This window comes from Myotis nattereri (assembly GCF_964212035.1).
Source record: "Myotis nattereri genome assembly, chromosome: 2".
In the NCBI taxonomy this organism is placed as follows: Eukaryota; Metazoa; Chordata; class Mammalia; order Chiroptera; family Vespertilionidae; genus Myotis; species Myotis nattereri.
In genome coordinates, this window is record NC_138076.1 from 194498312 (window position 1) to 194523721 (window position 25410).

The 25410-nt window shown below is 54.1% G+C and overlaps 3 protein-coding genes across 6 annotated transcripts; 1 reads left to right on the forward strand and 2 right to left on the reverse strand.

Annotated features, from left to right (window-relative positions):
• Positions 1-141: 141 nt before the first annotated feature.
• On the reverse strand, positions 142-13293 carry USP5 (ubiquitin specific peptidase 5). 2 transcript variants are annotated; one of them, XM_081082332.1, is made up of 20 exons: positions 13122-13293; positions 10104-10235; positions 9794-9860; positions 9499-9632; positions 9230-9375; positions 8786-8970; positions 8271-8365; positions 7403-7596; positions 6728-6799; positions 6344-6431; positions 6106-6231; positions 5461-5614; positions 4991-5165; positions 4272-4360; positions 3037-3159; positions 2328-2471; positions 2106-2251; positions 1737-1890; positions 1384-1468; positions 142-806 (listed from the first exon to the last, which is right to left on the reverse strand). In XM_081082332.1, the coding sequence occupies exons 1-20, from the start codon at positions 13230-13232 to the stop codon at positions 713-715; spliced, it is 2514 nt and encodes an 837-aa protein (XP_080938458.1). In that variant the 5' UTR covers positions 13233-13293; the 3' UTR covers positions 142-712. The 2 variants fall into 2 exon arrangements, with proteins under 2 accessions (XP_080938458.1, XP_080938457.1); XM_081082331.1 differs by having other exon boundaries at positions 2968-3159.
• Positions 13052-16166, forward strand: CDCA3 (cell division cycle associated 3). 2 transcript variants are annotated; one of them, XM_081082341.1, is made up of 6 exons: positions 13052-14143; positions 14347-14522; positions 14745-14874; positions 15160-15453; positions 15589-15692; positions 15817-16166. In XM_081082341.1, the coding sequence occupies exons 2-6, from the start codon at positions 14403-14405 to the stop codon at positions 15970-15972; spliced, it is 804 nt and encodes a 267-aa protein (XP_080938467.1). In that variant the 5' UTR covers positions 13052-14143; positions 14347-14402; the 3' UTR covers positions 15973-16166. The 2 variants fall into 2 exon arrangements, with proteins under 2 accessions (XP_080938467.1, XP_080938468.1); XM_081082342.1 differs by having other exon boundaries at positions 13752-14522.
• Positions 16167-19065: 2899 nt separating this feature from the next.
• GNB3 (G protein subunit beta 3) lies at positions 19066-24796 on the reverse strand (the record flags this gene model as incomplete). 2 transcript variants are annotated; one of them, XM_081082336.1, is made up of 9 exons in its annotated part: positions 19066-19679; positions 20550-20766; positions 22265-22466; positions 22549-22615; positions 22721-22883; positions 23012-23075; positions 23153-23259; positions 24445-24483; positions 24740-24796. In XM_081082336.1, 9 exons carry the CDS (start codon positions 24794-24796, stop codon positions 19573-19575), a joined length of 1023 nt encoding a protein of 340 aa, XP_080938462.1. In that variant the 3' UTR covers positions 19066-19572. The 2 variants fall into 2 exon arrangements, with proteins under 2 accessions (XP_080938462.1, XP_080938461.1); XM_081082335.1 differs by lacking the exon at positions 24740-24796 and having other exon boundaries at positions 24445-24694.
• Between the last annotated feature and the right edge of the window lie 614 nt (positions 24797-25410).

Consider the following 25410-nt stretch of genomic DNA (forward strand, 5'->3'; position numbering starts at 1 on the left):
CGCCCTGTTTCCCAAGAGCTCCAAAAACTGCGGAGAAGTAGAGCACTGCCTACAGAAGGGGCAAAGCTGGAGTTTTTGGACAGGGCCTTCCTGCTAGCCCCAGGGAAGAGAACTCCCACTGTATCAAACAGGACACAATTTCACCCACTGTACTTTTATTCACATCATGTATTTTGGCATTTTCCAGAGGACAGGGTAGAGGAAAGACTGAGGCAGGAGGGCGAGGGGGTCCCCATTTCCCTCGTATCCCTTCTGACCTGACCACACAGGGAGCAAACACAAAGGGGAGGGGGAGCAGGGACACCCCCTTCTGTGGAAGAGGCTGCACAAAGCGACACACACACACACACACACACACACACACACACACACACACCTACACACACACACACAAATAAGCCCCTTCCACACCAGGAGCTGGCAGGACTACAGAAGCAGAGGAATGAGGGCCCAGGGGGAGGGGAAGCAACATAGTCTCCTCACAGACAGGCAGCCACCCTCCCGTCCCCTTCCTGCTCTATCCCAAAGTCTTGAGTGTCCCTCCATTCTGCCCAGCCATTCTCCTAGCGCCTCTAGCTTCTTCCCTGCTGCAGGGGACAAGAAAGGAAAAGGGTGCGGAGCCAGTGGCTGCAATCCACTCCCAGCCCCTCTCCCTCATGCCAGGTGGCCTGCCCCTGCCCCTGCCCTCCGCGGCAAGGATCAGGACAGGCTCTTAGCTGGCCACTCTCTGGTAGAAGTAGATGTAGCCCAGGTCCTTGGGCGGCTTCTCAGAGGCACACACTTTCTGGTCGTTGTAGATCACCCATCTGGGAAAGGTGGGGAGAGGTGGGAAAGGATGAACAAACTGAGCAGTCCACAACGCTTCGGCTAGGTTTCTCTGACCCAGCCTCTGAGTCAATCCTGGTGATTGTGGGGAAAGCCCCCCAAACCTACAGTCCAGCTGCTACCTGTCTGACAAAGACCATTTCCCCCACTCGGTGTCGGCAGATCCTCCAGACACCCCCCTCCCCTGGCCCCCGCCCATTCCTGTAAGGCAGGGGTCGGCAAGCTTTTCCTCTAAAGGGCCAGAAGGTTTGGTAGGCCATTGGGTCTCTGATATAACTACTCATTTTCCTCTTGCAGAGTGAAAACAGCCACAGATAATACATAAATGAGTAAGTGTAGTTATGCTCATTAAAACTACTTACAGAAGCAAGAGGCCGACCCAGCCCAAAGGGCTGTCGTTTGCCTGATGTTTGCTGTCGGGCATTCCCTCATCCCTGGTGGATTGTGGCTCCCACCAGGCAGTCCTTCACCTTTTCCACACATACTCTAAGGGTTTCAGTGGCCCTGCTCACCTCTACCACCACTCCCCCATTCCAAATGCGCACCGTGGCCCCTCACCTGCCTTCCTTCTTGATGTGGCAGACGTAGTGACCACACATGGTGGAGGTGCCCATGTGACTAATGAAGGCAAAGAGCTGGTACTCTAGGGATGGAGAGAAGGGGAGGGCAGAGAAGACAATGAGAAAGGAATCCTTGAGTGACAGTCCAAAGATGTATCTAACAGCTCAAATTCAGGGTGTGTAGGCATGTATTGGGTCAAAAGTCTATCTCCGCCTCCTAGAATCCCACCGTCAGGAGTCATGTCGCGGGAAAAGAGCTCCTGTGCCCTCTGCCCCGAGGGAAGCAGAGCCGCCCTGGAATGAGGCTCTGGTAGAGCAGACTGGCCTGGCCCCTTTCCCGGGGACACTCACTTCCAGAACCATCCCGCACTTTAGGTCCCACCGGCACAGACTCAGAGATGGAGTCGGCAGCTGAGCGACCCTCCGAGATGTCCATGGCAGCTTCCGCGTCTAGGTCGTCAATGTGGCTGAAGATCCAGTCCACAGCCCGTTCTAAACTGTTGTTCTTGGAGAGGAGGAAAGCATTACATTTCCAACAAGTCTGGGCACAAGAAAACCGCCAGGGAAGCCTCAGCTCCTCATCACAGCCACAAAAGGGTGGAGCCCAGCCCTGGCCATTCCGCAGCGGCTGTCCTCGGTCTTGCTTACGAAGAATGGAACCTCATTCCCACCCCGCTTTGACCTCAGAGGCCCCAGTCCTGAGCTGGGGGCAGCCCCTACCGTGGCCCGCAGAGCTTTGAGGGCCTGGTCCCGGGAGAAGCCCATGGAGACAATGGTGGTCACGCAGTCCTCTGGTGGGGGGTCCGCAGCCGCACTTGTGGAGCCAGGCCCGCTGGAGCCAGGCAGGATGAGGGGGTTTGCAAAATCTGTGGATGCGAAGGGGTTGAAGCGTTTGGGGGAGGATGGTGGCCCTGCCAGGCCCTGCCACCCATCCCTACCTACCTGGATCATCCATGTGAGACATGACCCAGTTCATGGCAGCCTCGGCCCCGCTGTTGCCGGTGTAGTAGACAGCTTTGCGGCAGGCATCCATAGGGAAGCCCATCTCCACCAACTGGATGATGACTGACTCATCCAACATGGGGGCTGTGGTGGGAGAAGTGTGGGCACGGTGACCGATTCCTTGGGCCACTATTTGCTCCACCTTCTCCTCCAACCCACAGGCCGGCCCCCAGCCCTCTCCCAACCATTCCATTCCATGCATTTTTCTTCTACAGCCTGGCACCTTATCCCAGAACTGAAACGACAGACAACACAAAGTGGGTCCAATATCCTAAAGGCACAGACCAAAGCTAAAGATCCTTCCTTGCCCAATCTCACAGGATGGGCTCTTTCTCTGGAGTATGATACGCGGCCCCCACACCTAACTAATAGGTGACAAGGGTAGGAAGGCAATGCTACTGCCATCCACACAGAGAACGTGGCTGGGAGTGCTCCAGTCAGTCCTCAGTCCACCCCAAGAGGGCAGAAGAAATTGGAAAGGGAGGACAGGAGAAACACAAAGGACAGGGTTGTGGGGAGGCAGGCAGAGAAGACCCCCATCAGCAAGGGAGAGAGACAGGCAGGAAAAAGAATCACTAACATGTCGGAGAGGAGAAGTGAGGGGAGCAGAAGGAGTCTTCGTCTTCGTTGCCATAGAAACCAAGGCTACCTTTGGGCTCATCCGGAGTGACCAGGGGTGGGGCAATGTCAGGCAGCTCCTCCTCTCCAGGCTGCAGCCCTGTACCCCTCAACTGGGAGATGTCTAGCTCGTCTGGCATCTCGATGGACACATCTGTCATGGGAATGGCAGGAAAGGGTCACTCAGGAGCTCCCTGAGGCCCTCCCTGAAAAAGCACTTTGGGAATCTCAAGCCCAGGCACCGTATCTTAGCACTGCCCTGTGATCGGAAGCTGTTCAGAGGATACCAATCTTAGGGATCCCGGTGTAATAAAAATAATTGTGGCCTGGAAGTCAGGGGACCTGGATTCCAGCCCTAGATCTACCACAAATGAGCTATGGGCAAGGAAGGGGGGCCTCCAACTTGTGGGACAGGATGATTTTATACTTGTGTGAGTCTCAGCTTATCTAGGAATTGAGGTTAGATGAGAGTTCTCAGTCAGCAGGGGCCTGTAAGGCCCATGAGAACTAATTATTTCCAGATTATTAAAATGAAAACATCTTAACAATTGAAAAAATAAAAATTGTAAAACTATGAAGATCATGTTTGGTTGTAAATTATAATTCTAAAATCAAAGCAGTCTTGGTGCTGGCCAGGTAGCTCAGTTGGTTAGAGAGTCGTCCCCATATGATAAGGTTGTGGGTTTGATCCCTGATCAGGGCATATATAAGAAGCAACCAATGAATGCATAAATACGTGAAACAAACCAATGTTTCTCTCAAATCAATACATTAAAAGAAAAAATCAAAGAAGTCTTCTAATATGTTTAGTCAGTGCTTTTCAAACTAGACATATTCTGAAACGTCTAAGGCAGTGGTTCTCAACCTTCCTAATGCTGCGACCCTTTAATACAGTTCCTCATGTGGTGACTCCCAACCATAAAATTATTTTCGTTGCTACTTCATAACTGTAATTTTGCTACTGCTATGAATTGTAATGTAAATATCTGATATGCAGGATGTATTTTCATTGTTACAAATTGAACATAATTAAAGCATAGTGATTAATCACAAAAACAATATGTAATTATATATGTGTTTTCCGATGGTCTTAGGCGACCCCTGTGAAAGGGTTGTTCGACCCCCAAAGGAGTCGTGACCCATAGGTTGAGAACCACTGGTCTAAGGTAATGCTTTCTTCTTTCACAGGGAAGTTAGAGAAACGTTAGTTTACATATATCAAGGCCTCTTCTGCTTAACCTCCCTCACATGTCCCAGCCATCATACCCAGTTTCTTGGGTACCCAGTCTAAGCCGAAGGTGAATTTCTTGATCTGGATGACCAGGTAGTCAGGGAATGAGGCAAATCGTGTGGTCCTAGGGAAGAGAGAATGTCCTGGAACCCAGACAATCCCAAGCCTCTCCTACCCTGAAAGCCCCACCCTGGGGTTCAGCCTCTCATAGGTAGAAGACCTAACAGCCCAGAAGATACCCCATATTCTTATCTCGCCCTGGGCAGGCATCAGAGCATCTGCAAACAAGGAGTGGTGGGAGCCAGGGCAAGGGCTGGCTTGTTGACAGGAGCAGCAAAGGGGTGGACGGCTGACTTCTCTGGAGACCAGCACTCACAGATCTCACGCTCATGCCAACAGTTAGGCAAAAAGTGAAAGCATTTGCTGGAAACCCACACTCTGTTCACCAGTGATACTCAGTGTCTGCCCTGCCAGGATCGAGGGAGGGAGTGGAGAGAAGCAGCACTAAAGTGACCCTGTGCCATGAGAGAAGAGGGAGTGGTTTGGCCAGGACAAGGGACTATGTAGTAATCGTCTGAGTCTGCTCCTGCTAGGGCCTCTTGGCTCCCACCAGGGCCAGATTACCAGCCTCAACTGATGCAATTCTGAGATTCCACCCAAAAGAGGAACGAATGAAGGAGACAGAGGCAGATAGTATCTCGGGGACCACCCTGACACAGGCCCGAAACCCTCAGCCCAGACCACCAGGACTTACTTGACAGCTACTGATTTGGCCTGCAGAGCTGTGCTCCAGAAGTCGTCCACCTGCTCAGGGGCCCCATAGGCCTCCAGGCAGGAGCTGAAGGGCACCTGGGCCCGAACCAGCTCTGGCAGTGGCAGCTTCTCCTCCTCGGCTTGCCGCTTCTTCTCCTCATACTCCAGAAGCTCCTCTGGTGACAGAATTGGTGGGTGGCTCCTTCAGAGGGTGATGCTCTTTCCCTCCTAGCTTGGCCCTGCTGGCTCTGCATCCCACCTGACAAGCATCTGTATATGATCTTGCTTCTTTTTAACACAGCTCTGCTGATAGGCTGTGGGCGAGGTTAATCCTACTTCCCCCTATGGCCTCGCTTAGGACCATGGGCTGGGCAGCAAGGCATACCATGGGCTCTGCTCCTATTAGATGCCCAACGCACTTCATAGCCCTTAGATTGCACCCGCACCCAGGCCTGGCCGAGAGCGCCCTACCTTTGTTAAGGGCTGCGTCCATGGGCACAGGCAGCTGCATGATGTAGTCCACTCTCTGTGTGTACTTCACCTTTTCTGTGGCCAGGCACTTGATTTTTTCCTCCACCAAGAAGCGGAACACTTCATTAGGATTTTCAGAACTCCGGCAATTCCTCTATGGGAAAGAGGCAGGTGGGGAGGTCTGGGTAGCCAGGGACTGAAATGGGGGCCTAAAAAGGGTCCTTGGGGGTTAGGGAGGCAGCAGAGGGAAAGGGAAGGGGGACTACCCGAGAGCACAGGGATGCAGGAACAGAGCGGAGGCTTTCCCTAGTTACCCACCCCTCCCAGATTCTGGCCGGGTCACAGCACTGTGGGACTGTGTTGGGATGTGCTTGTAGTCCTCTTGATAGGCAGGAAGTATCCCAATTGCATTTCTTTGGGTGTATCCTTCATGAGGTAGCAAGCCCATCCAGTTTAAGGACCATGCTTGGCTCTACTATTCTCCTTGGGTGTCACTGCCACCACAGGGCAGGCACAGTGCATGCGGACTGCCAGGTGCAGGGGTGGGGCTGGCAGGCAAGAAGGGGCAGGAGGGAGAGGGAGTGATTGCAGGTGGATGGGAGGACTTGGAAGAGGGTCCTCCCTTGTCATCTGCTCAGCCCTTACCTCCACCATGTTGATAAGGTGAAGGAAGAACTCTTGGGCATCCTGCTGTCGGTTGGTGGAGAACTCGGGGTGACCCTTGCCAACGAGGGCCTTGAACATCCGAGGGGCAATGCCATCTTGAACTTCCTAGGCAGAGCCAGGGCAGCGAATTAGCTGGGGCTCAAGAGGCCAACAAGTGAGACATCTCCCACCTCAGTTTCCCCATCATTCCAGAGCCTGAAAGGGATGGAGTCCTTACCTTGTGTTCTGACACCTGCTCCCCATTGCCGGACTCCGGTGGTAGCTTGGAATACTCTCCAGAGAGAAGGCCATGGCCCAGCTTGGCCCTACGTTAACATCCAAGAGAACCACTTGGCTTTAGTCAACCAATGATGATCTGACATCTGCTATACCTCTTCCTCCCCAACTCAATCCTGGCTGAAAGCCCTCCTAAGACAACTCTGTAAGACGTGGGAAACCTCAGGTTCCCATCTCAAGGCAGTAAGCATGCCGAGAAGGCAATCATCTGACAGCGTTTAACTGGCCAGGGCTAAACTGCTGCCGCGCCAGGCGGTCACGGAGGAGAGGGGCAGACAGGCTGCGAGGCGGTCAGAGCCTCTGTGCAGAGGACCTGGCTACCTACACCTGGGTGCTGAAGTCCTGGGTTGGGTCCGTTGGGGCGTTCTGGAAGATCTTCTCCAGCTTATCCACGTACCTAAGAGTCAAGGGAAGGAGAATTGGAGAGGCTTTGGTCTGGGCTCAGCCGAAAAGCCGAGGGAGAAATTATCTACCCGCTCTGTGAACAGGCTCCCTCCACAGTGAGGAGTTATGTGGTTAAACCTCGAGGTCCATTTCTCTCCACCGGCCTGCCCTTCTTCCTTCCTCAACTACGTCAGTATGCAGTGCACTGAGGCAGTCCTCCCCAGCCTCCTCGAGAAAGAATCTGCCTTCCTTCTACCTTCTTGTCCCAAGTCCTCCCCTTTCCCCAGGGTTACATGTCCACTTTAGATGCTTATCTGATGTCATGGGCCTAAAATAAAGACCATCTGCTCACCCTTGAGTCGGTCAGGAGGCCTCAGAGAGCCCTGGGATTTGGTGTTCTGCTCTCAGTGGGGGCTTGTGTGTGACTGGGTGACGATGGTCCAGTTCTACAACTCACTCCCTTCATAGCACACCAGCCACAGTGTAAGAGGAACTAGCACTAGAACAGAGGTGCTGAGGGCAGCTGGAAGAGCTGTGTGCCCAGAGGCTGGTGACCCAGAGAGGAGCTGGGGTGTGAGGGGTGCAGAGCAGGGGGCCGGGGGAAGGCACCACTCACTTCCTCTGGAAGTCGGGGATGCTGAAGAGCACCTGGACCACTGAGTTGAGGTAGCAGCTGTTGCCCAAGTTCCGGATGCCGGTGTAGCCAGGCCCGAACAGGGGCTTCAGGGACACGCCCGACTCCTGGATCAGCTCCCATTCGCCGATCCGCTGGTTCATATCTATCTCCAACTCGGTCATCGTCTTGTCCGTCTGCAGGGAAGGGGCACTTCAGACGAGGGGTGGGCTCAGCCCTGGGTTTTCACATTGATCTGTGACAGATCTAGGACGAAACCCAGCTGGAGCCTGGATTTGCTGAACTATGGAGGTGTGCCGGATATCGTCCAGTCTGTCTAGGTGGCCACAGCAACTGTCCCCGAGGACAGTCATCAGGCTTGAATGAGGGAATGAATGAACGCAATTCCCTCTGCCTGAAGCGTGTTTCCCATTCCAAAGTTACCCCTCCTCACCCCTCAGGTCTCCACTCAAGCAACAGCTTCCTCAGAGAAACTTCCCTGATGCCCCCGGCTAGGCCAGGTCCCTGCTGTAAACCATGGCCGCCCCCTCCCATCTCTTTCATAGCACCCCGCACAGTTTGCAATTATTCAGTTATTTGTGTGAGCATATGATTAACGTCTGCCTTCCCATATATACTATAGGTCGATGAAAGAAGGACCACACCTGCCTTATTAGGGACTGGCACACAGTAGGTACTCAGGAGTATTCAATGAATGAACAAATGATTCTAGAAAGTTCTTCAAAGCCCACATATCATGGGGCCTGGAATAACTGTGGCAAATGCAACTCTCTCCAGTGTTCTGCCTCAGGCAAGGAAGAAGGGCCTAATGAGCAGGAGTAAGAAGAATCTGAAGCTGAACAGGTCTTACCTTCTGCATTCTCAGCATGTTGATGCCAAAGTGGGACAGGTGCTCAGCCAGGTTGGGGTCCAGGACCATGTCGTCCTCATCATACGAGTACACATCTAGGACAGGAGGCAGAGGCAGTGTCACCGGGGGTGGCTCAGGACTGGCCTGCCCTGAGGGGCCTTGGTGGGAGGGATAGAAGGATGAGCCTGTAGGATAACCCTCTTGGCTCCCTTGAACCTTCTGGGGATGGCTGTCAGGAAAGATGGGGTGAAACAGGGTGAGGGTTGGAATTAATTGTGACCCCGAGAGATAAGGGTCTAGTGTCAGATGGGTTGGGAGGGTTGCTTACTTATTGGATAATAATAATAACTTCTAGAAAGAGGACTGAGGTTTGAAGGGTAACGGGAGATTTAGTCTTATCTGCAATATTTTCATTGTTTGTCAAGAGAACGTACTCATGTATTATTTGTTCCATATACAACAAGTAACAGTTAAAAGACATTTTGGCATGGAGGCGGCTGAGGAGGGAGGAGTACCAGCTCCGTCAGGTGTGATGGTGCCCAGCTTGACGGCTAACGGGTAGCCTGTCTCCCTGTAGTGCTCCGCGGCATGGTTGTTGCCCCCACTGCCGTCGAAGTAGCGTCGGCCACAGAGGATGGAGCCATCGGTCAGGTTGAGCCATAGGTTTTCTCTCATGTCACACTTGGAGCACTTCCAGCCACTAACCCAGGAGAAAAAAATGGGCTGAAATATGGATCAGGGGTATTGCAGAGTGGAGGAGAAAGGGGACTCTCGGGGCCCTGCCAATCCATGAGCTCTCCGTCCTCCTCTGCTCTGGACGTCCCCCCGTTTAGTTCTTCTCCCCCACGTCTCCCTAACTGTCCTGCTCCCGGCTCTCTCTCCCACCAGATCCCCCAGAAGGGTGGCCTCTTTGCTCTGCTCTGGGGGTTGTGCCTCGAGGTCGAGGGGCCAGGTCTCACCAGGGAGGGATTCGAGCAGGGTTGTCCAGCTGCTTGAGGTTGAAGGCATGCTTAGACACCTGCCGTACTTCCCCATCCCAGGCCTGCACCTCCTGCTTGCGGGAGGCTGAGTCGGCCGCCAGCAGAGCTTCCACTGCACTGGTCACCTGGGGAAAGCAGAGGGTCAGAGACAGTGCCCAGCCCCAGCCCCATGTGCCCCCTAGCACTTGGTCTTTAGCTTTCTCAGTGCTTGCCCTAACATTTTTGGGAGGGCGGGAAAATGTTCATACCCGATCTCTGACAAACTCAGGCAGTCCGCCCAACCCATCCCGGGCAATCTCCAAGTAATCCGGCAAAATGACAATCTTCACATCCTCATCGTACTCAAACTTGTCCTCGCTGATGTCAAACCCGCCTTCGACACCTGGTGAGACAGGGAAGAATAGGAGGACAACGACCACAGGTAAATGTTCCTTCCAGAGTTCAAGGCCCACTGATGAGGCTCCTTCCTTTGGGGCTTTCCTAGTACTTCTGAGAGCAGGGAAGACCAGCTCCGGGAGAGGAACGGACCGCAGGGATGCTCACCAATAGCGAGCCGGGTGGGCTTCTTCCGGGGGGGGTCTCCAGTGCCCGTGGTGGTGTCCTCCTCTTTCTGCAACGAGGCAGGGACGCAGGGTCAGCAATCAGCCCCAGTTCAGGGACAAAGGGGGAGAATGGATGGGATGCAGTGAGTTAATCTCAGAAGAGAATGGAGCTAAAAAACGTGTGCTGGGTTTTCACGATACCAACAGACACAGGTGAGAGGGGAAGTGAGGCCTACAGAAGTCAGAACGGAACAGATTCAAAATGGGGGCCCAGGGGGACATGCCAGGACGTCCCCAGGCCCAGCCCCTACCACGACCAGGCGCCGGGTCCGCCGGAGGTGCAGGTAGACGCGCTGGCCCGTCTTGTTGAAATGTCTCTCCACATACTGCTTCCCGAAACCCAGGAATGTGTTCATGCAAATGTAGAGGCCGCCCTCCGACTCCTGCAGGACAAGAAGCAGGGGAGGAAACACCGGGGGTTAAGCCCGGCCAGGTGGGGAGACGAAGGCCTGGGCTCGAAAACCTCTGGTTTCCAAAGGAAGTTTCTGTTCTCTAACAAGGTGTGGCTCTTGGTAAGTCATTTCCCTACTTGGTACTTAGTACGTGGCTAAGGTTTCCCCATCCTTTGATAACAACCATCAAGGACAGCAGGAGCCGAACACCTTTCAGTCACCATTCCTCTTCCGCCTTGCTCCTTCTTTGGAGCCCTCCAATCAACTGCAGAGAACTCCCTCCACCTCTTCTCTGGAGCCAAGAGACCCAGAAAGTAACAGGGGACCAAATACCAAAAACTTCCAGTACCAGGAACCACATTCAGAGGGGAACAGGGACCTTCCTTGGAAAGACCTGTATGTCAGACACTGAACCTAAACCAAGGACAACATGACAAACCCCACCTGATCTCCAGGATTAAGAAAACCTACCAATATGCATAACCCATGGACACAGACAACAGGGTGGTGAAGGCCTGGGGCGGAGGGTGGGGACGGGCTGGAGGGGGTCAATAGAGGAAAAAGGGGGACATATGTAATACTTTCAACAATAAAGATTTAAAAAGAAAGGCCTACCAGACTGGACAAGCAGAGATTCTTCTAACCCCAGAGCTTGCCAGCAAGACCAGACCTTTCCTCTACCATACTCTGCTAGGGAGCTGAACCCGGTCCTCAGGGAGTCTTCTCCCTCCTCTCCTGCTGAAGCCTGACTCCAGGGGAACAATGCCTTGGCCTTGTGTGCAGCTCACAGCTGAACGGGCACCCAGCCTGGCAGGGATCATGTCATTCTCCAGCCACCCTGTCACCTCCCCTCTGACCAATAACTAAATCCCCAATGAAGTCCCATCAACCTCCAACCTCAAAGCCAGCCCCTTTCTAGAACAATCGAGCAACACTTGCTGAGATAGGTGGAACACATATAACCCAGGCAGAAAACAAGGACGGACAGGTGTCCACTCTAAACCACGGCTGACGGGAGAGGATGGCCTTCCCCCACACTGAGCAAGCCTCCCAGTGCCTTTGTGACTCAAGTGAGGGAGAAGGCGGAGGAGGAAATTGGGACAACAGCAGAGTCTTCCCTTAGACCCCCCAGAGCCAAGGTTTTGAGCAGCAGCAGGCATCTTCGTCCTGGGATAAAAGCCCCAGCGGCCTTGAAAAATTCTCTGCTGCCATAGTAAAAATAGGGCATCATCTAAGGCAGCTCTTGATCCCACAGATTGTGTTCCACGCCCTAGAACGGTGCGGATTATAAGAGTCATAAACAAATAGAGCCTTTCCCATCAGGCAGGTCACGTAAGCTCTCTTTCTACCATGAACCTGATTTGAAGATAATAAAATGTGCTGGAAGTTTGTGAGCAAAGCAACTCAGCCACACTGGAGCTCTCTCGACTTGGGGTGAGAGAAGTGTAATAATATGACCAAAATCCCTTTGGGATTATTCAAAGCGGTTACTAGGAGAAAGATAGGAGCTTAAAGAGGAATCCACTGACTTCTACCATCAGTTGGTAATTAAGGAAAACCTTCTCCTCCTGGGAAAGATGGTGCTTCGCCCAGCCATGCCTCTGGTCACGGGGGGCAGGAGGAAACCGCAGGGATTAAGCTCCTCCGTGGGAAATGGAAAACGCTGGTTTCACCGAGGACTGGGAGCCCTGGAGCTCGGCTCTGAGCAGTCCTCTTCCAGCTTTAGCTTTACCAGAGCCAGACTTCGGAGACGCAGCACATTGTGTGAGGCCAGGCTCAAAGCCTAGCAAACCAAGCAAACCACAAATCAGTGGTGACCCTGCACTTGGCTTTGGATCACTCTCCTATACTCAGCATTAATGATCCTTTCCACTCTGACTTGCAGTTTTCCTGGCCATGAGCTGGTCTGGCTGAACACCCAGGGCAGGGCCCAGCAGCGGCTGGAGGGGAGGGCTGATGAGGGGGGCGGATCCCAGCCAGGCTGCTGCCCTCTCAGTTCCAGGCTCTGCCCCGGCCTGAGCCTTGCCTCTGCTTGCGGGTGACACAAGAAGGGAGAAGAGCAGGAAGGGAGGTGCCGGGTGGAGCCTGCATAACGTGAAGCATGGTGTGGGTGGTGGCTTTGTCTAACTAGTCAAGAGTGCCAGTGGGATGGGCAAGAGGCCGTAGTGTCCTGTAAGAAGGAAACCATCTCTCTGAAAATACTTTGAAAAGGGCCCCCTCTGCTTTCTGTGATGCGCGGGGGAAAAAGAGGGGGCCGCGGGAATGGTTCACCTTAAAGGAGAAACGCCTAGAGCTTTCCTCCCCTCCCTACCACCAATGACCCACCTCCCCGCCCCCTGTCCATATTAATCATGGGTGGAGGCTCTGTAGCTCGGCCTTTCTCAGGAACGGCCTTCCTCGCGGCCACTTCCAGACTACTAGCTGCCTAGGAACCGCAGTATCCACCCTCCAACCTCCACCGTGGCCCAGAACAGTGGAGGGTCGCCCCATCCTTCCTACACGAGACTACAAACCCCGGAGAACCATGCGCGATAGGCAAGGCCAACTCCCAGGCTTTCGCAGGTATCCACTTGGGAGATGTAGTCCGATGATCGGGTTGCGCCCCTAGCTTAGAACGGCAGAGGAAAGAGAGCGACTACAATCCCCACAGTGCTCCACGAGACGGGGAGCGGATGAGGTGGGCGCGGTGGCTTCCGGGGGCGGTAGTCACACGGCAGCTCCAGCTAATTAAAAGCAACGGCAGGGAGTAGCATGGGAGACTACACGTCCCATGGTGCATCGCAAGGAGGCGGTAGCCCAAGCCTTGCAGGCCCCGGCAGAATGACCAGGGCTATGGAAGGAAGTCGTGCTCGCTGCGGACGTGGGGAAGGGGCTTACCGGTGTGTCGAAGGAGAAGGCGCACTCGTCTTTGTGGACCCGGTCTCCAGCCTTAGGGACCCGGATCGTCGGTAATACTGACAGCAGCGCCTCCTCACTCAGCTCCGCCATGACACCGGCAGTAGCTCCTTCACACAGAGCAGCTCCCACCTTTCCTAGTCCCCCTCCCCGTACTCTAGCGGTCCAATGAGCACTACTCGTTAGGTGCATGCGCTCCAGGGAAGACGCGCGAGAATGGCAGTTGGACGGAGCCTGCCTTCCAGTGCTCCGCCCTCTGCCCTACTCTTGACTAAAGCCAATGAAAAGCGCCTCCAATGTAATCGATGGTCCAGAGAACCAATCCCACTCTTCCAGGGCCGAGCAGCGAGGGGGGCCCCAGAGTTGTAGCTGCTCGCACTCCGGGACCCCCCACAGCCCCTTCGCGTGCCTCCTGCTGAAGAGCAGAAACTGGCGGTTGTGTAAATCAACCTGAGACTCTCCTGGAGACTTGGTATTTGGGAAGGGCCCACCTAAGGAGGCGGAGTGTGAGAGGGCTAGAGGCCAGTGATTGATGACGCCGTCAGCCTCTACGGATCACTATTTCTCTCGCCTCAAAAAAACCTTCATAACTCTGCCTCCGCCTGAATCTGTACATAATGGCATAATAATTCTTTTTTTTAATTTTTTTAAATAAAGTAATTTGGTTTTTGAAGCTGAAGGTCTCAAAAGCGAAGACTGGCACTCCTTAAAGTTTCACGATGGACAACTTGCAGCCTAATAGGAACAAAATTCCCCTTCTATCCAGGAGGCGTCACACCTGGGGGAACCAAGCCGCTGCCCATCGACCCCGTGGTTCCCATGATAGACGTCCTCTCAGCCCAATGGCTTCCCTCCCTGTAGGCGGACCTCCCATAGCGGGCCTATCGGAGCCTGCGTCCGCTCAGCCAATAGGGTCACGGCAGGGGGCGTGGCGGGAGGTTTGAAACTCAAGCTTCGGGAGTTGAGGCTGCAGCTGCCGTGCACCGAAGTGGAGTTGGGGCCCGGTAAGTGATTTAAATAAATGAGTGAGTTAGAAGGCCCCGCAGGCCCGGAATGAGCCGCCTTGTCAGCTGCACCGTCCCCACAGGGGCCTCTGGCCCAGCGGCCAGGAGGTTCCTTAGCTGGGATCTGGGAAGATCGGGTGGTGTGGAGTCCGAGGTCGAACATGGTCGCGGAGGGGGGCTGAGACCGGAGTCACTTCTCACAGGCATACCCTCCTCGCCCCGGGCCGGGCCCTGCCCCACCCTCCTCCTCCGGATTGAGATGGGCTCAGCCAAGAGCGTTCTAGTCACTCCGGCGCGGCCTCCGCCGCACAACAAGCTTCTGGCTCGAGTGGCGGACCCGCGTTCACCTAGTGCCGGCATCCTGCGCACTCCCATCCAGGTACTCTGGGCCGCGGGAGGGGCAGCAAGAGAAACTCTCCGAATTCTTGGGCCTCTGCCTAATCTGATTTTAAGAGAGCCCCCCACTCCCCACCTCTACATTCCCCTGAATGTCGGAAGGCCTTGGCTTGGCAATTCCTGCCTGAAACATTGGCCTGTGGCTGGAGAGCTGGGAGGGAAGAAGAGTCAGGGCCCATACGTCAATGGCCTTTGGTCTTGACAGGTGGAGAGCTCTCCACAGCCAAACCGAGCAGCGGGGGAGCAGCTGGAGGATGCTAATCAGGCCCAGGACTCGGATCCCCGCTCTCCGACCCTTGGCATTGCACGGACACCTATGAAGACCAGCAGCGGAGGTAAGTGTTGGGCCCAGGGAAATCTGATGAGGTTGTCAGCTAGCATCCTTGGGTGGGGGGTCAATGAAGCCATCCTCTCAGGGCTCCTTCTTAAAGGAGCCTCTATCCTCCTGCCGTGAACTCATCTCACTCTTTCCTCAACATTTTGCTCCCTCTCACCTTGATTTCCCTCTTCTCAATTCCTCACCCACCAGGGCATGAATCCTAAGGCTTCTGTATTTTTTTCCTCTTTGCTGAACAATTTGTATCAGGGAGTCACTATCTCACTTCAAGTCTCTCCTCTAGAGCTCACAACCCCGCTGGTGAAAGAGCTGAGTGAAGAATTTGAGACGGAAGCCCCCAAATCAAATCTGCCCCCAGAGCCTGTTCTGCCCCTAGAGGTACCTTCATCTTCCGACTTGGACTTGCCTCTGGGCACCCAGTGTTCCCTGGAGGACCAGATGCCTCATGGGAGCCAGACTGAGCTCCCCTCCAAGCAGGTGTTTTCCGAGGAAGAAACAGGACAGCCCTCAGAAACCCTTAGGACCAGGCAGGGCTCAGACAAGCCCATGAGAGACCCTGAGACACCTAGACCTTCAGGTACAGAATCTAAGGGCAAGCTATAAGGGAGAGAAATTGGAATGATGTCTTGGGATAATGTCTACAGATAGTTTAGGAGGAATAAACGGTAAGCCCCTAATTTTGGCTCCTTTCTTTAACTCTTTACCCACCTAGGTTCTAAGCGAAATAGACGGAAACCAAGGGGCAAGGCGCTAGGGAGGTCTCCCCTCACCATCCTGCAGGATGACAACTCCCCTGGGACTCGGACACTACGACAGGTAAAGGGGGAGGGGGAGGCTGTTCCTAGGAAGTCCAGCATGGAGGTGGGAGGCCCTTTCCCCCTGTCTTCCCTCTCCTGAACAACCTCCCTCCCTCCCCCAACTTGCATCCTGCCTTTTGTAGGGTAAGCGGCCTTCTCCCCTGAGTGAAAATGTTAGGGAACTAAAGGAAGGGGCCATTCTGGGAACTGGACGACTCCTGAGACCTGGAGGCCAAGCGTGGGAGCAAGGTCAGGGCCATGACAAGGAAAACCAGCACTTTGCCTTGGCAGAGAACTAGGCCCTGGGTGGCCCCCTGGGTTCACCAGGGTCTGGTGACATTCTGAGTCCTCCCATCCCTTCTTTCCCTGGGAGACTGGAAAGACGCATTTTCTTCGACTCCCCCTAAACTACCAGCTCAGGAACTGATAGCTTTCTTGGGCTTTCTTTGTGTATTATGTGTTTCTTGTATATTAAAGTACGTGATTTTAAGTGATGTTGTTAACTGTTATACTTAAACCTTGCACTGGGTCGTTTTCATGTAGAAAGGCAGCCTGGGGAGCTTGTGTTCCCTGGCCTCAGTGCCCCTGCACTGGTACCTCCAAATCTCAACACACCTCCCTTAAATTCTGGTGTTCACCAGAACTCTGTCCTTGGCTCTTTCCTCTCGCTCTTTATTTTTAGGGATTAGCTACTACTTACCTGTATTCCGGTTACTTCCAAGTCTCTGTCTAACCCTGACCATATCCATCTGCCCCATAGGCAGTCCAAAGTCAGTTTGTCTAAAATTGAATTTGTGATCTTTCCTCAAAAAGCTATTTCTCTTCTCTTCCCCCTTTTTTTTTTTTTTTAATTAACATACTAGAGACCTGGTGCACAAAAATTTGTGCACTGGCGGGGGGCAGGGGGTTAGGGGGGTGTCCCTTAGCCTCACCTGTGCCCTCTCACAGTCTGGGACCCCTTGGGAGATAACCACCTGCTGGCTTAGGCCTGCTCCCCGGGTGGCAGATGGCAGGCCCGATCCCTCGGTGCCTGCCCCGCCTTCCCAGGTGGCGCTCGCACATGGCAGGGCAGATCCGGGGGTTGGGGCGCCGCCCCAGGTTGGGTTGCACAGGGGATGCCCGGATGGAGGCTGGGCGGGCTGGCCAATCGCTGCTGTACTGCTCTGCCGCCCTGGGTTGCAGATAGCAGGCCCAGATGGTGGCAGGGCAGGCAGGATGGCACTGTCCCGCCCTGCCTGCAGTATGCAAATTAGCCGCCATCTTTGTGGGTGGTTAATTTGCATTCATGCTGATTAGCCTGTGGGAGGTGTAATGAAGGTATGGTCAATTACCATGTTTGTCTATTATTAGATAGGATTTTTATTGCCCTGGCCAGTTTGCTCAGTGGGTAGAGTGTCAACCTGTGGACTGAAGGGTCCTGGGTTCGATTCCAGCCAGGGGCACATGCCCGGTTGCAGGCTTGGTCCCCAACATGGGGCATTCGGGGGCAGGCAATCAGTGATTTTCTTTCATCTTTGATGTTTCTATCTCTCCCTCTCCCTTCCTTTCTAAAATGAATGAAAATATATTTTTAAAAAAACACAAACATTTTTATTGATTTCAGAGAGGCAGGGAGAGGGAGAGAGAGATAAAAACATCAATGATGAGAGATTCATTGATTGGCTGCCTCTTGCATGCCCCCAACTGGGGATCGAATACAATCCACGCATATGCCCTAACAGGGAATTAGACCATGACCTGGTTCATAGCTCTATGTCCAACTACTGAGCCACATGGCCCGGCTTTTTAAAACATTAAAAAAAATTTTTTTTAATTGATTTTAGAGAGGAAGGGAGAGAAAGAGCAAAAAACATCAATCAGTTGCCTCTTGCACATGCCTGACAGCATGTTCCCCGTCAGGACCAGGGATCAAACCAGCAACCTGGGTATGTGCAGGGGAGCTGGGCAGGGGAAAGGACAGCTGAGTGTCTTCATGGCCTTTTACCTCCCCTCCTCCAGCCTCCTCATACCCGCCACCTTTTGGTGTACGGGACTATGCTCCAACCAACTGAGCCACACCAGCCAGGGCTTGGCCATCATTTTGAGTTCTTCCCTCTTAATATCTCATATCCAAGCACTTGGTCACTAAATCCTGGTTCTGTATCTTGAATCACTTTCCCATCCCTTTCCATGTGCCCTCTGTCCTATTGCTCTTGCAATTTCTTGCCACCTGGCTCCTACTGTTCCCTTTATTCCCTCCTGTCTCTCCTTTTTCCATTTCATCAACCTGCACGGCTGCTTGGTTTATCTTTCTGAGAAGCATAGCTGATCACGTTATTATTCTGCTCAAAGCTCTTTAATGGTTTTTCATTGGCCTTAGGATAAAGTCTAGACTAGCCTTATATTCAAGGCCCTTTATAACCTGACTAGAGGCCCAGTGCACAAAATTTGTGTCCCTCAGCCTGGCCTGCGCCCTCAGGGGGGATGTAAACCGGCAGTTGGACATCCCTGTCGCAATCGAGGATGCTGTATGCACCAGTGACCATACTTTTCATACAGGTGAAAGGCATCTTGCTGTTATATGGGCAACTACATTTTTTTGCCCTGATTATAAAAAGTAGTACATAACATGATCCTTCTGAGGCAGTAGTACCATTTTCCCCATCTTATGGGTGGAAAAACTGAAGCAGAGAGAAGTTACATAATTGGCTTTGTCACACAGTTGTAAGTGTCAGAATCAGGGCTCACCACAAAATGTGCAAGCCAGAGTCCATGCCTGTCATCGCTGCATCATCCTGTTTTTTTCAGTGTTAGAGTAGCCTTGCCAGGTTTTAATTTTTAAATCTAAGAGACTATTCCCAATACATAGGGTAGGGTCCCTAGGCCTGGCCAGCAATCAGGGCCGATCTGTGGGGTGAATGGCGGGCAGGGCGATTGGGGGCCCCCCCCCACTAGCACCCACCTTGGCTGGTGGCCTAGCGCTGTCCACTGGTCCCCAATTGCCTCCCTCTGGGGGGGGGGGGGGCAGACGCTCAACGCAGGAGCTGCCCCCAAGCCTCCTGGTGGTCAGTGTGCATCACAGCGACTGGTCATTCTGCCGTTTGCATATTAGGTTTTTATTATATAGGATTCCTTCTCAACACAATCCTCCTATACAAACACACATGTACGCACCACGGGCAGGCTATGGTGAACGGCTGTGCACGCACTCCCAAGCCACCTGGTGAATACCTTCTCTCCTAATCCATCTCCGGCCTTCCCCACGAACATGGGGCTTCTGCCTCTACCCTACTTTCTGCCCACACGCTGTCTGGTACCCAATCTTTCTCACTTGTACCTGTAACACTTCATTACTTAAGTGGGAACTGAATCTTTTTGGAACAGAAGTAGGGTGAAAGCCAAACATCACAGATATACCAGGTGCTATACTTTATTGCAGGTACTTTGGGGGGGGGGGAGGGGAGGGGAGGTAGAAAAAGGGGAAACCATGAAGAGAAGGGAGCCAGGACCTTGGTGGTGCCAGAGCCATAGTCACGGGGCCGAGCACCCTGGCCACCCAGGTCTTTCCCTGGACAAAGGTAGCTCTGGAGGAGGAATTCGAGGGCCTGGAGCCTATACTGAAATCTGCTGGGCTGCCAAGGGCTGGGGAGGGGTCTGTTGTCCTTACTCATTAAGGGAGCAACTATCAGGACCACAGAGAGGGGAGGCCATGGGAGGAGATGGGGCAGTTCTCTGCCCAGCCCTGATGCTGTCTCCCAGAGGCACACCCTGTGTTCCCCATGGGCCTCAAAGGAGAAAGCTTGTGGGAGTGGCAGCTGGGGTGTAGAAGAGAAAGCCTTTAAGGAACCGTAAAGAAATTGGGCAGGGGAAGGGGCAGCTGAGTGTCTTCATGGCCTTTTACCTCCCCTCCTCCAGCCTTCTCAGTTCCAGATTTTGAGGAAGCTGTCCCAGGAGCCAGTGGCCACTGCCATCCCATCAGCTGTGACCCCCAGGCAGCTGACCCTGTTGTCGTGGCCGGAGAGGACGCCTGAGGAAAAGGGAGAGGAGTTAGCATGCTGATGTGGCAGGGAGTGTGTGTGCAGGCACAGACAGGAGCCCCAGGTTAGGCAGGCTGGACTCCGACTCCAGCCCCCTGGTGGAGACGGGAAGACCCAAAGAGGATTAGCCCTAAGCAGTGCGGCTTCTCTTGAGGCCAATCTCTGCCAAGAACTTAGGGCAGGGGAGGGGCGGAGAGGGACGGCAAAGGGTCGGCAGGCAGTGTCTGTGTGCTATGAGAAAAGAAAGGGGCATCTGATAGGCACTGGAAAACGTGGGAAGGAACCCTTTTGTGCTGTTTCTTTGTTTCCAAACCAAGAGACTAAGGCCCAGAGAGAAGGGACATGCCCAAGGGCGCTCGGAAAATAAGCCACAGAATTAGGGTTCGGACCCTGACTTTCTGGCCAGTATTTTTTTCATTGAGCACCTGGCCTCTCCCAAGAGAAGAAGCCACACTGACTCAACTGCAGACCAGGCTGGTCCCATGAGCCCCTCGCTGGGGGTCAGGGTCCTCAGATCACTCTGGACCTTGATCCGCTCATCGCATGGTTCCCTGAGGCCGCCCTTTCCCTGCAATGAAGCCGCTCCGAATCCCAGACCTGGTGGGACACTCAGGTCCTCAGGTCTGGGCACAGCCTGGAGGAGCTACGTTGGAGGGAGCGGCTCGGGCCCTGGGCGGTAGGGAAGGCCCTCGGAGCAACTCTTCTTCCAGAGAAGACGACCCCACATTGGGAACCAAAGGGACACAGTTGCAGGGGCAGAGCCCAGAGTTACCTCATGACCAGGGAGCAGCAGTAAGTTCCCACAAGGGGAGCTGGCGGGAGGGCACTTCGGGCTGACGTGGCAGTAGGGGGACCCTTACCCACACGCTCGCCCTTCATGGAGTCCCAGACATTGCAGTTGAAGTCGTCATAGCCTGCGAAGAGCAGGCGGCCACTGAGGGAGAAGGCCACGGACGTGATGCCGCAGATGATGCTCTCGTGGGAGTAGACCGTCAGCTCCTGGTCTGCCCGCAGGTCAAACAGGCGGCAGGAGGCATCGTCTGAGCCTGTGCAGATGGCCTCTCCACTGGGGAAGAACTGAGGGCACACAGGGGGCAAGGGGGTCCGGACTCGGACCGCTGCCTCTCCTGCCTTCTCCCTGGCTCCTGCCCTGGTGGCTCAGCCGCCCTGGCTGCCCCTCCCCTGGCCTTCGGTGAGAAAGGCCACGGCATCGCTCTTCATGCGCTGGCTGGCGGCTCCCCCACACCCTTCCCTGGCTCCTCAGGACAGACGGGCATTATTCCCTGAGGCTGAGCGAGCGCCTGCAGCCTGCCCAGGCTCCCGGGGCTAGAAGCGGGAGGTTGTCTCTGCCCCTTCCCGCCACACTCAGTGGATCAGAGTGTAGGCGCAGGGCCAAGTACAAATGCATAACCCGAATCTCATCATGAGGAAATGTCAGGTCAGCCCACACAGAGGGGAAGTCTACAGAAAGCTGGTTTGTGCTGTACTCTTTTAAAATGTCAATGTCACACCAGACAAAGGTAGAAAAACAGTTCCAGTTTAAAGGAAACTAAGATGTGGCAAGAAAATGCAACATGTGTTCCTGGCAGGAAACCCACTGCTGTTAGGGGTATTGTTGAGATACTCGGCGAGAGGTGAATACAGACTGTGGACTATATTATTGTGTCGACATTAATGTTAAAGTTCCTGATTTTAAGAACTATACTGGGGCTGTGTAAGAGAATGGCCTTGTGTTTAGGAAATACACACTGAAGTATTTAAAGCAGGGGTCCTCAAACTACGGCCCGCGGGCCACATGCAAATACAAATATTGTATTTGTTCCCGTTTTGTTTTTCTACTTCAAAATAAGATATGTGCAGTGTGCATAGGAATTTGTTCATAGTTTTTTTTTTTAAACTATAGTCCGGCCCTCCAACGGTCTGAGGGACAGTGAACTGACCCCCTGTTTAAAAAGTTTGAGGACCCCTGATTTAAGGGGTAAAGAGGTATGATGTCTGCAACTTACTCTAAAAAAATCCAGGAAAAGCCCTAGCTGGTTTGGCTCAGTGGGTAGAGTGTCGGCCTGCAAACCAAGGGTCCCGGGTTCGATTCCAGTCAAGGGCATGTACCTTAGTTGTAGGCTCCTCCCTGGACCGGGCCCTGGTCAGGGCTCGTGCAGGAGGCAACCAAACAATGTGTTTCTCTCACATAGATATTTCTCTCTGTCTTTCCCTCTCCCACTCTCTCTAAAAAGATCAATGGAAAAATATCCTTAACAACAACAACAAAAAAAAACACAAAATGTATATCTCCATTGGGATGTATGTGTGTGTCTAGCTAGCTGTCAATCATTTATCCATCCATTCCTCCATCCCGTCCTCTACAGAGAAGGACAAAACAAATGCGGTAAACTGTTAACAGCGAATGTGGGTGGAGGCTAGGTGGGAGCTCTTTTTGTTACAACTTCTCTGTAAGGTGAGGTTATGTTAAAGTGGAAAGTTAAAAACACGGGCGTGGGGAGCTCTGGCAGCGGGTGAAGGATGCGTGTTGGGATGGTGAGGTGGTCCCAGGAATTGGGGCACAGAGGGGGCTCACACAGATAGCATTGATGTCCGACTCATGGCCAGTGAACGTCTGCCGGCACGTCCCCTCCCGCACGTCCCAGAGCTTGGCGCTGGCATCGCAGGCCCCCGAAATGAAGAGTTTGAAGTCGGGCGACACAGCCAGGCTCATGCAGTCCCCTGTGTGTCCCACAAACACAGTCTTCTGCTGCCCGGTCTCAATATCCCACAGAGTACTGCAGGGAGGAGGGGAGGCTGTCAGCGAGAAAGGCCAGGCCGGGGCTGACTCCCAGCCCAGCACCCAGTGTCAGGCCTCACCACGTGGTGTCCCCTGAGCTGGTCACAATGTTGTTGTCGTCCAGAAAGCGGCAGCAGGAGAGATAACCTGGGGGAGGTGAGGACAGTGCCCTGGCTGCAGAGCCACGACCCGCCAGCCAGCCGGCGACTCCCCTGGGTCCCTCAGGGTGGGACGGAAGAGAGGGCCTCTCACCTGTGTGACCGGAGAGCTCCCGGCTGACCTTGACATTGCCCTCACGGGATTTGAGGCTGTAGATGGAACACATGTTGTCCAGCCCCCCACATGCCACAAAGTTCCCTGAGGGGGCGTAGGCACAGGTCATGACCCAGGAGGAGCGCAGAGGGATGGCGTGTACCTGCAGGAGGGCAAGGGGAGCAGGGGCAGGACCTGGGCTGAGCTCCCAGGTGGAGAGAGCAGAGGAGGGTAGGCAATGTGTCCCCAAGAAAGGACGGAGTGACGGAGGGCGGGAGGCAGGGCTGGTACCTTATTGGTGGTGTAGGTGTCCCACACGATCAGCTTCCCATCTTGCGAGGCACTTACTAGCAACCTGGGGAGAGGGCACTCCGCGTCACCCAAGCCTGTCCTTCCTGCCTCCCCTCCCCTCTGGCACCTCTCAAGTCTCACTTGGAGTCCGTGGCCCAGTGCATGGCATAAATCTTGGCCAGGTGTCCCCTGAGCGTCCGTCTCGTCCGCATCTGGACTCGTCCCATGACTTCTAGGCCAGACGCAAGCTGCAGAAAAGGGGGCGTAAGAAATCAGGGTGAAAAAAAAAATCAGGGTGAGCAGGGTATGTGACCAGATGTCAGTGTCACAGCCACCGATCTGTACAGGTTTCTGCTCTGTGCCAGGCTCTGGGTCGGGCCCCCAGCCTTAGAGAAATCAGTCCCCGCTCTGGAGTGGCTTAGGTTGCTGAGAGACAATTAGTGGCATGTCGTTAAGTGTTTAACAAATCCCTCTCCAGTGCGGAGTGGGGAGGGCCAGGGGAGGAGGGTGGGTGATTTCTATCCTGTAATTCTCCCACCTTGACCAATTTCAAAATGTGAAGTCACCGAACACGTACTTAGGAAGATATGTACACATTTCCAACCTGCCAGGAGCCTGCCTGCACACACCACAGTAGCATAGCCAACTCTTTACCTGGGTATCCAGGTATCACCATGACCTTGAACTGCAGCTCCTGAAATGTGTCGTCCTACCCCCCTTAAGTCTATCCAGCTTCTAGACTTAGTCTGAGGCTCTAGGGCCAATAGACTTGACTCGCCATTTACCTGCTTTATTATCTTGATCAAGTGACTTGACCTCTCCCAGCCTGTTTCCTCATCTATAAACTGTTTACAGCACCTGCCTTGTGGGGTTGTCAGGAAAATGAAATTAGGCACTGAAGCAGCTTAGCCCAGTGTCTGGCTCAGGGTAAGCGTTCAGTAAATACTTACAAAGATATCTAATCCTCTCTAAGATGCAAATAACTCTAGGAAGCACCTTCCTTTCATGTATCATTAAGAAAGAAAAAACGCTGCCAATTTTAATTGTAAGGCATCATCTAGTGTTGGATGCATCTTGATTTCAAAAATGTCAAAATATAGAAAACTGTGGTCTTAGAATTGACGAAGTACAGTATCAGACCACTAGTAACTGCAGTCTGAAAGCGCGTGTGACTTGCGAGGTGCTGTTCCTCCTTCATCCTCACCACCCTGCAGGGTGAGCACCTGTTTTCTGGGTGACAGTAGGGCAGCATCTTGTCCTTAGCTTCCAATTCGACCCCAGGCCCAAAGCAGGCCTCACTAAATGTTTGTTGACTGAACTAATTAGTGTTATTCCTCACGCCAGGGACTTGTTGTACTAAAGCTTGGGCTGGTCAGGGAGCTCCCATCCCCTCTCCTCCCCTCAGGCCCTGCTCACGGGGACAGGAGTCTCACCTCTGCCAGAGTGGTGTCAGCACAGGCCTTCCTGGCATCCTGGGGGGGAAAGCAGACATTAGGCAGGGGGAGGCGGGAGGGGGGTGCATGAGCCTCTGAGGCAGGTAGGCTTGGGGGTCTACAGTTGGGGGACATGTCAAATAGGAAACCCAGAAAGTCTCTGGTGACTTCCAGGTCAGGGGTCACTAAGGTGTCACTCAGGAGTGAGTCCAGCCCCCTTCCTCCCAGGCCACACTCCCTCATGTCCCCATTTCCACGTTTTCTGGGGTCCCCAGTGGGAAGGTGCTGTTGTTACTGCAATCTGCTTCTTGAGCTGTTCCGCTTCCTGCCGCAGCTGCTCCATCTCCCCCATGGCTGACAGGTCGAGAGGTAGCGCTGGCTCCTGCCAGGAATGGGCGGTAAGTATAGGGGATCCCCCTACCTCGCGCCCCACACCAGACTTCTCAGGAGGGCTGGAGCCCACTCCAAGAAATAGGCAACTGACAGGTGGCCCACACCACCTCCCCCCGGAGCCCCTCCGCGTTTGGAGTCAGCCCAGCCCTGCCTGCCTTCCCCGCAGCCCCAGGCCCAGAGGCAGAGCCAGGCCGGCTCCCCCTTACTTGGGCTCTGACTGGACCTCTCCCACGTTTCCAGCTCCGGTTCCCAGGCGCCTCGTCGCTCCCTCAACTGCAGCGCCAGCCCGTCACCTGCCCCGGCTCTGCTGCCAGAAGAGCTGGCCTGGCCTGGCCCCACTCTGGGGAGGGGGGTGTGGGCACCGACAGGGAAGGGCCAACAAGACGTCAGGCAAATTAAGTCAGCTGGCAGGGTGGGAGGAGGACAGGAGGAGGTGTGTGGCTTCCAGAGACTTGGGCCCAGCCTGGGGGAAGGGGGGAGCAGGAGTGAGGGCTATAGAGCAGCAGCCCCCCACAACCAGCTCTGGGGGGAGGAATGGGGAGGAGATGCTTCCCTGATGGGTCTCTCTGCAGG

Excerpts from the sequence above, each read along its gene's own strand:
- CDCA3 (XM_081082342.1), top strand. The coding sequence starts at position 14,193 with ATGAGCCGCCTTGTCAGCTGCACCGTCCCCACAGGGGCCTCTGGCCCA. Across the intron at positions 14,875-15,159 it reads TATGAAGACCAGCAGCGGAG|AGCTCACAACCCCGCTGGTG; the intron begins GTAAGTGTTGGG and ends TCTCTCCTCTAG. Across the intron at positions 15,454-15,588 it reads TGAGACACCTAGACCTTCAG|GTTCTAAGCGAAATAGACGG; the intron begins GTACAGAATCTA and ends TTACCCACCTAG.
- USP5 (XM_081082331.1), bottom strand. The coding sequence starts at position 13,232 with ATGGCGGAGCTGAGTGAGGAGGCGCTGCTGTCAGTATTACCGACGATC. Across the intron at positions 5,615-6,105 it reads ACCTTATCAACATGGTGGAG|AGGAATTGCCGGAGTTCTGA; the intron begins GTAAGGGCTGAG and ends TCTTTCCCATAG. Across the intron at positions 807-1,383 it reads CACATCAAGAAGGAAGGCAG|ATGGGTGATCTACAACGACC; the intron begins GTGAGGGGCCAC and ends CACCTTTCCCAG.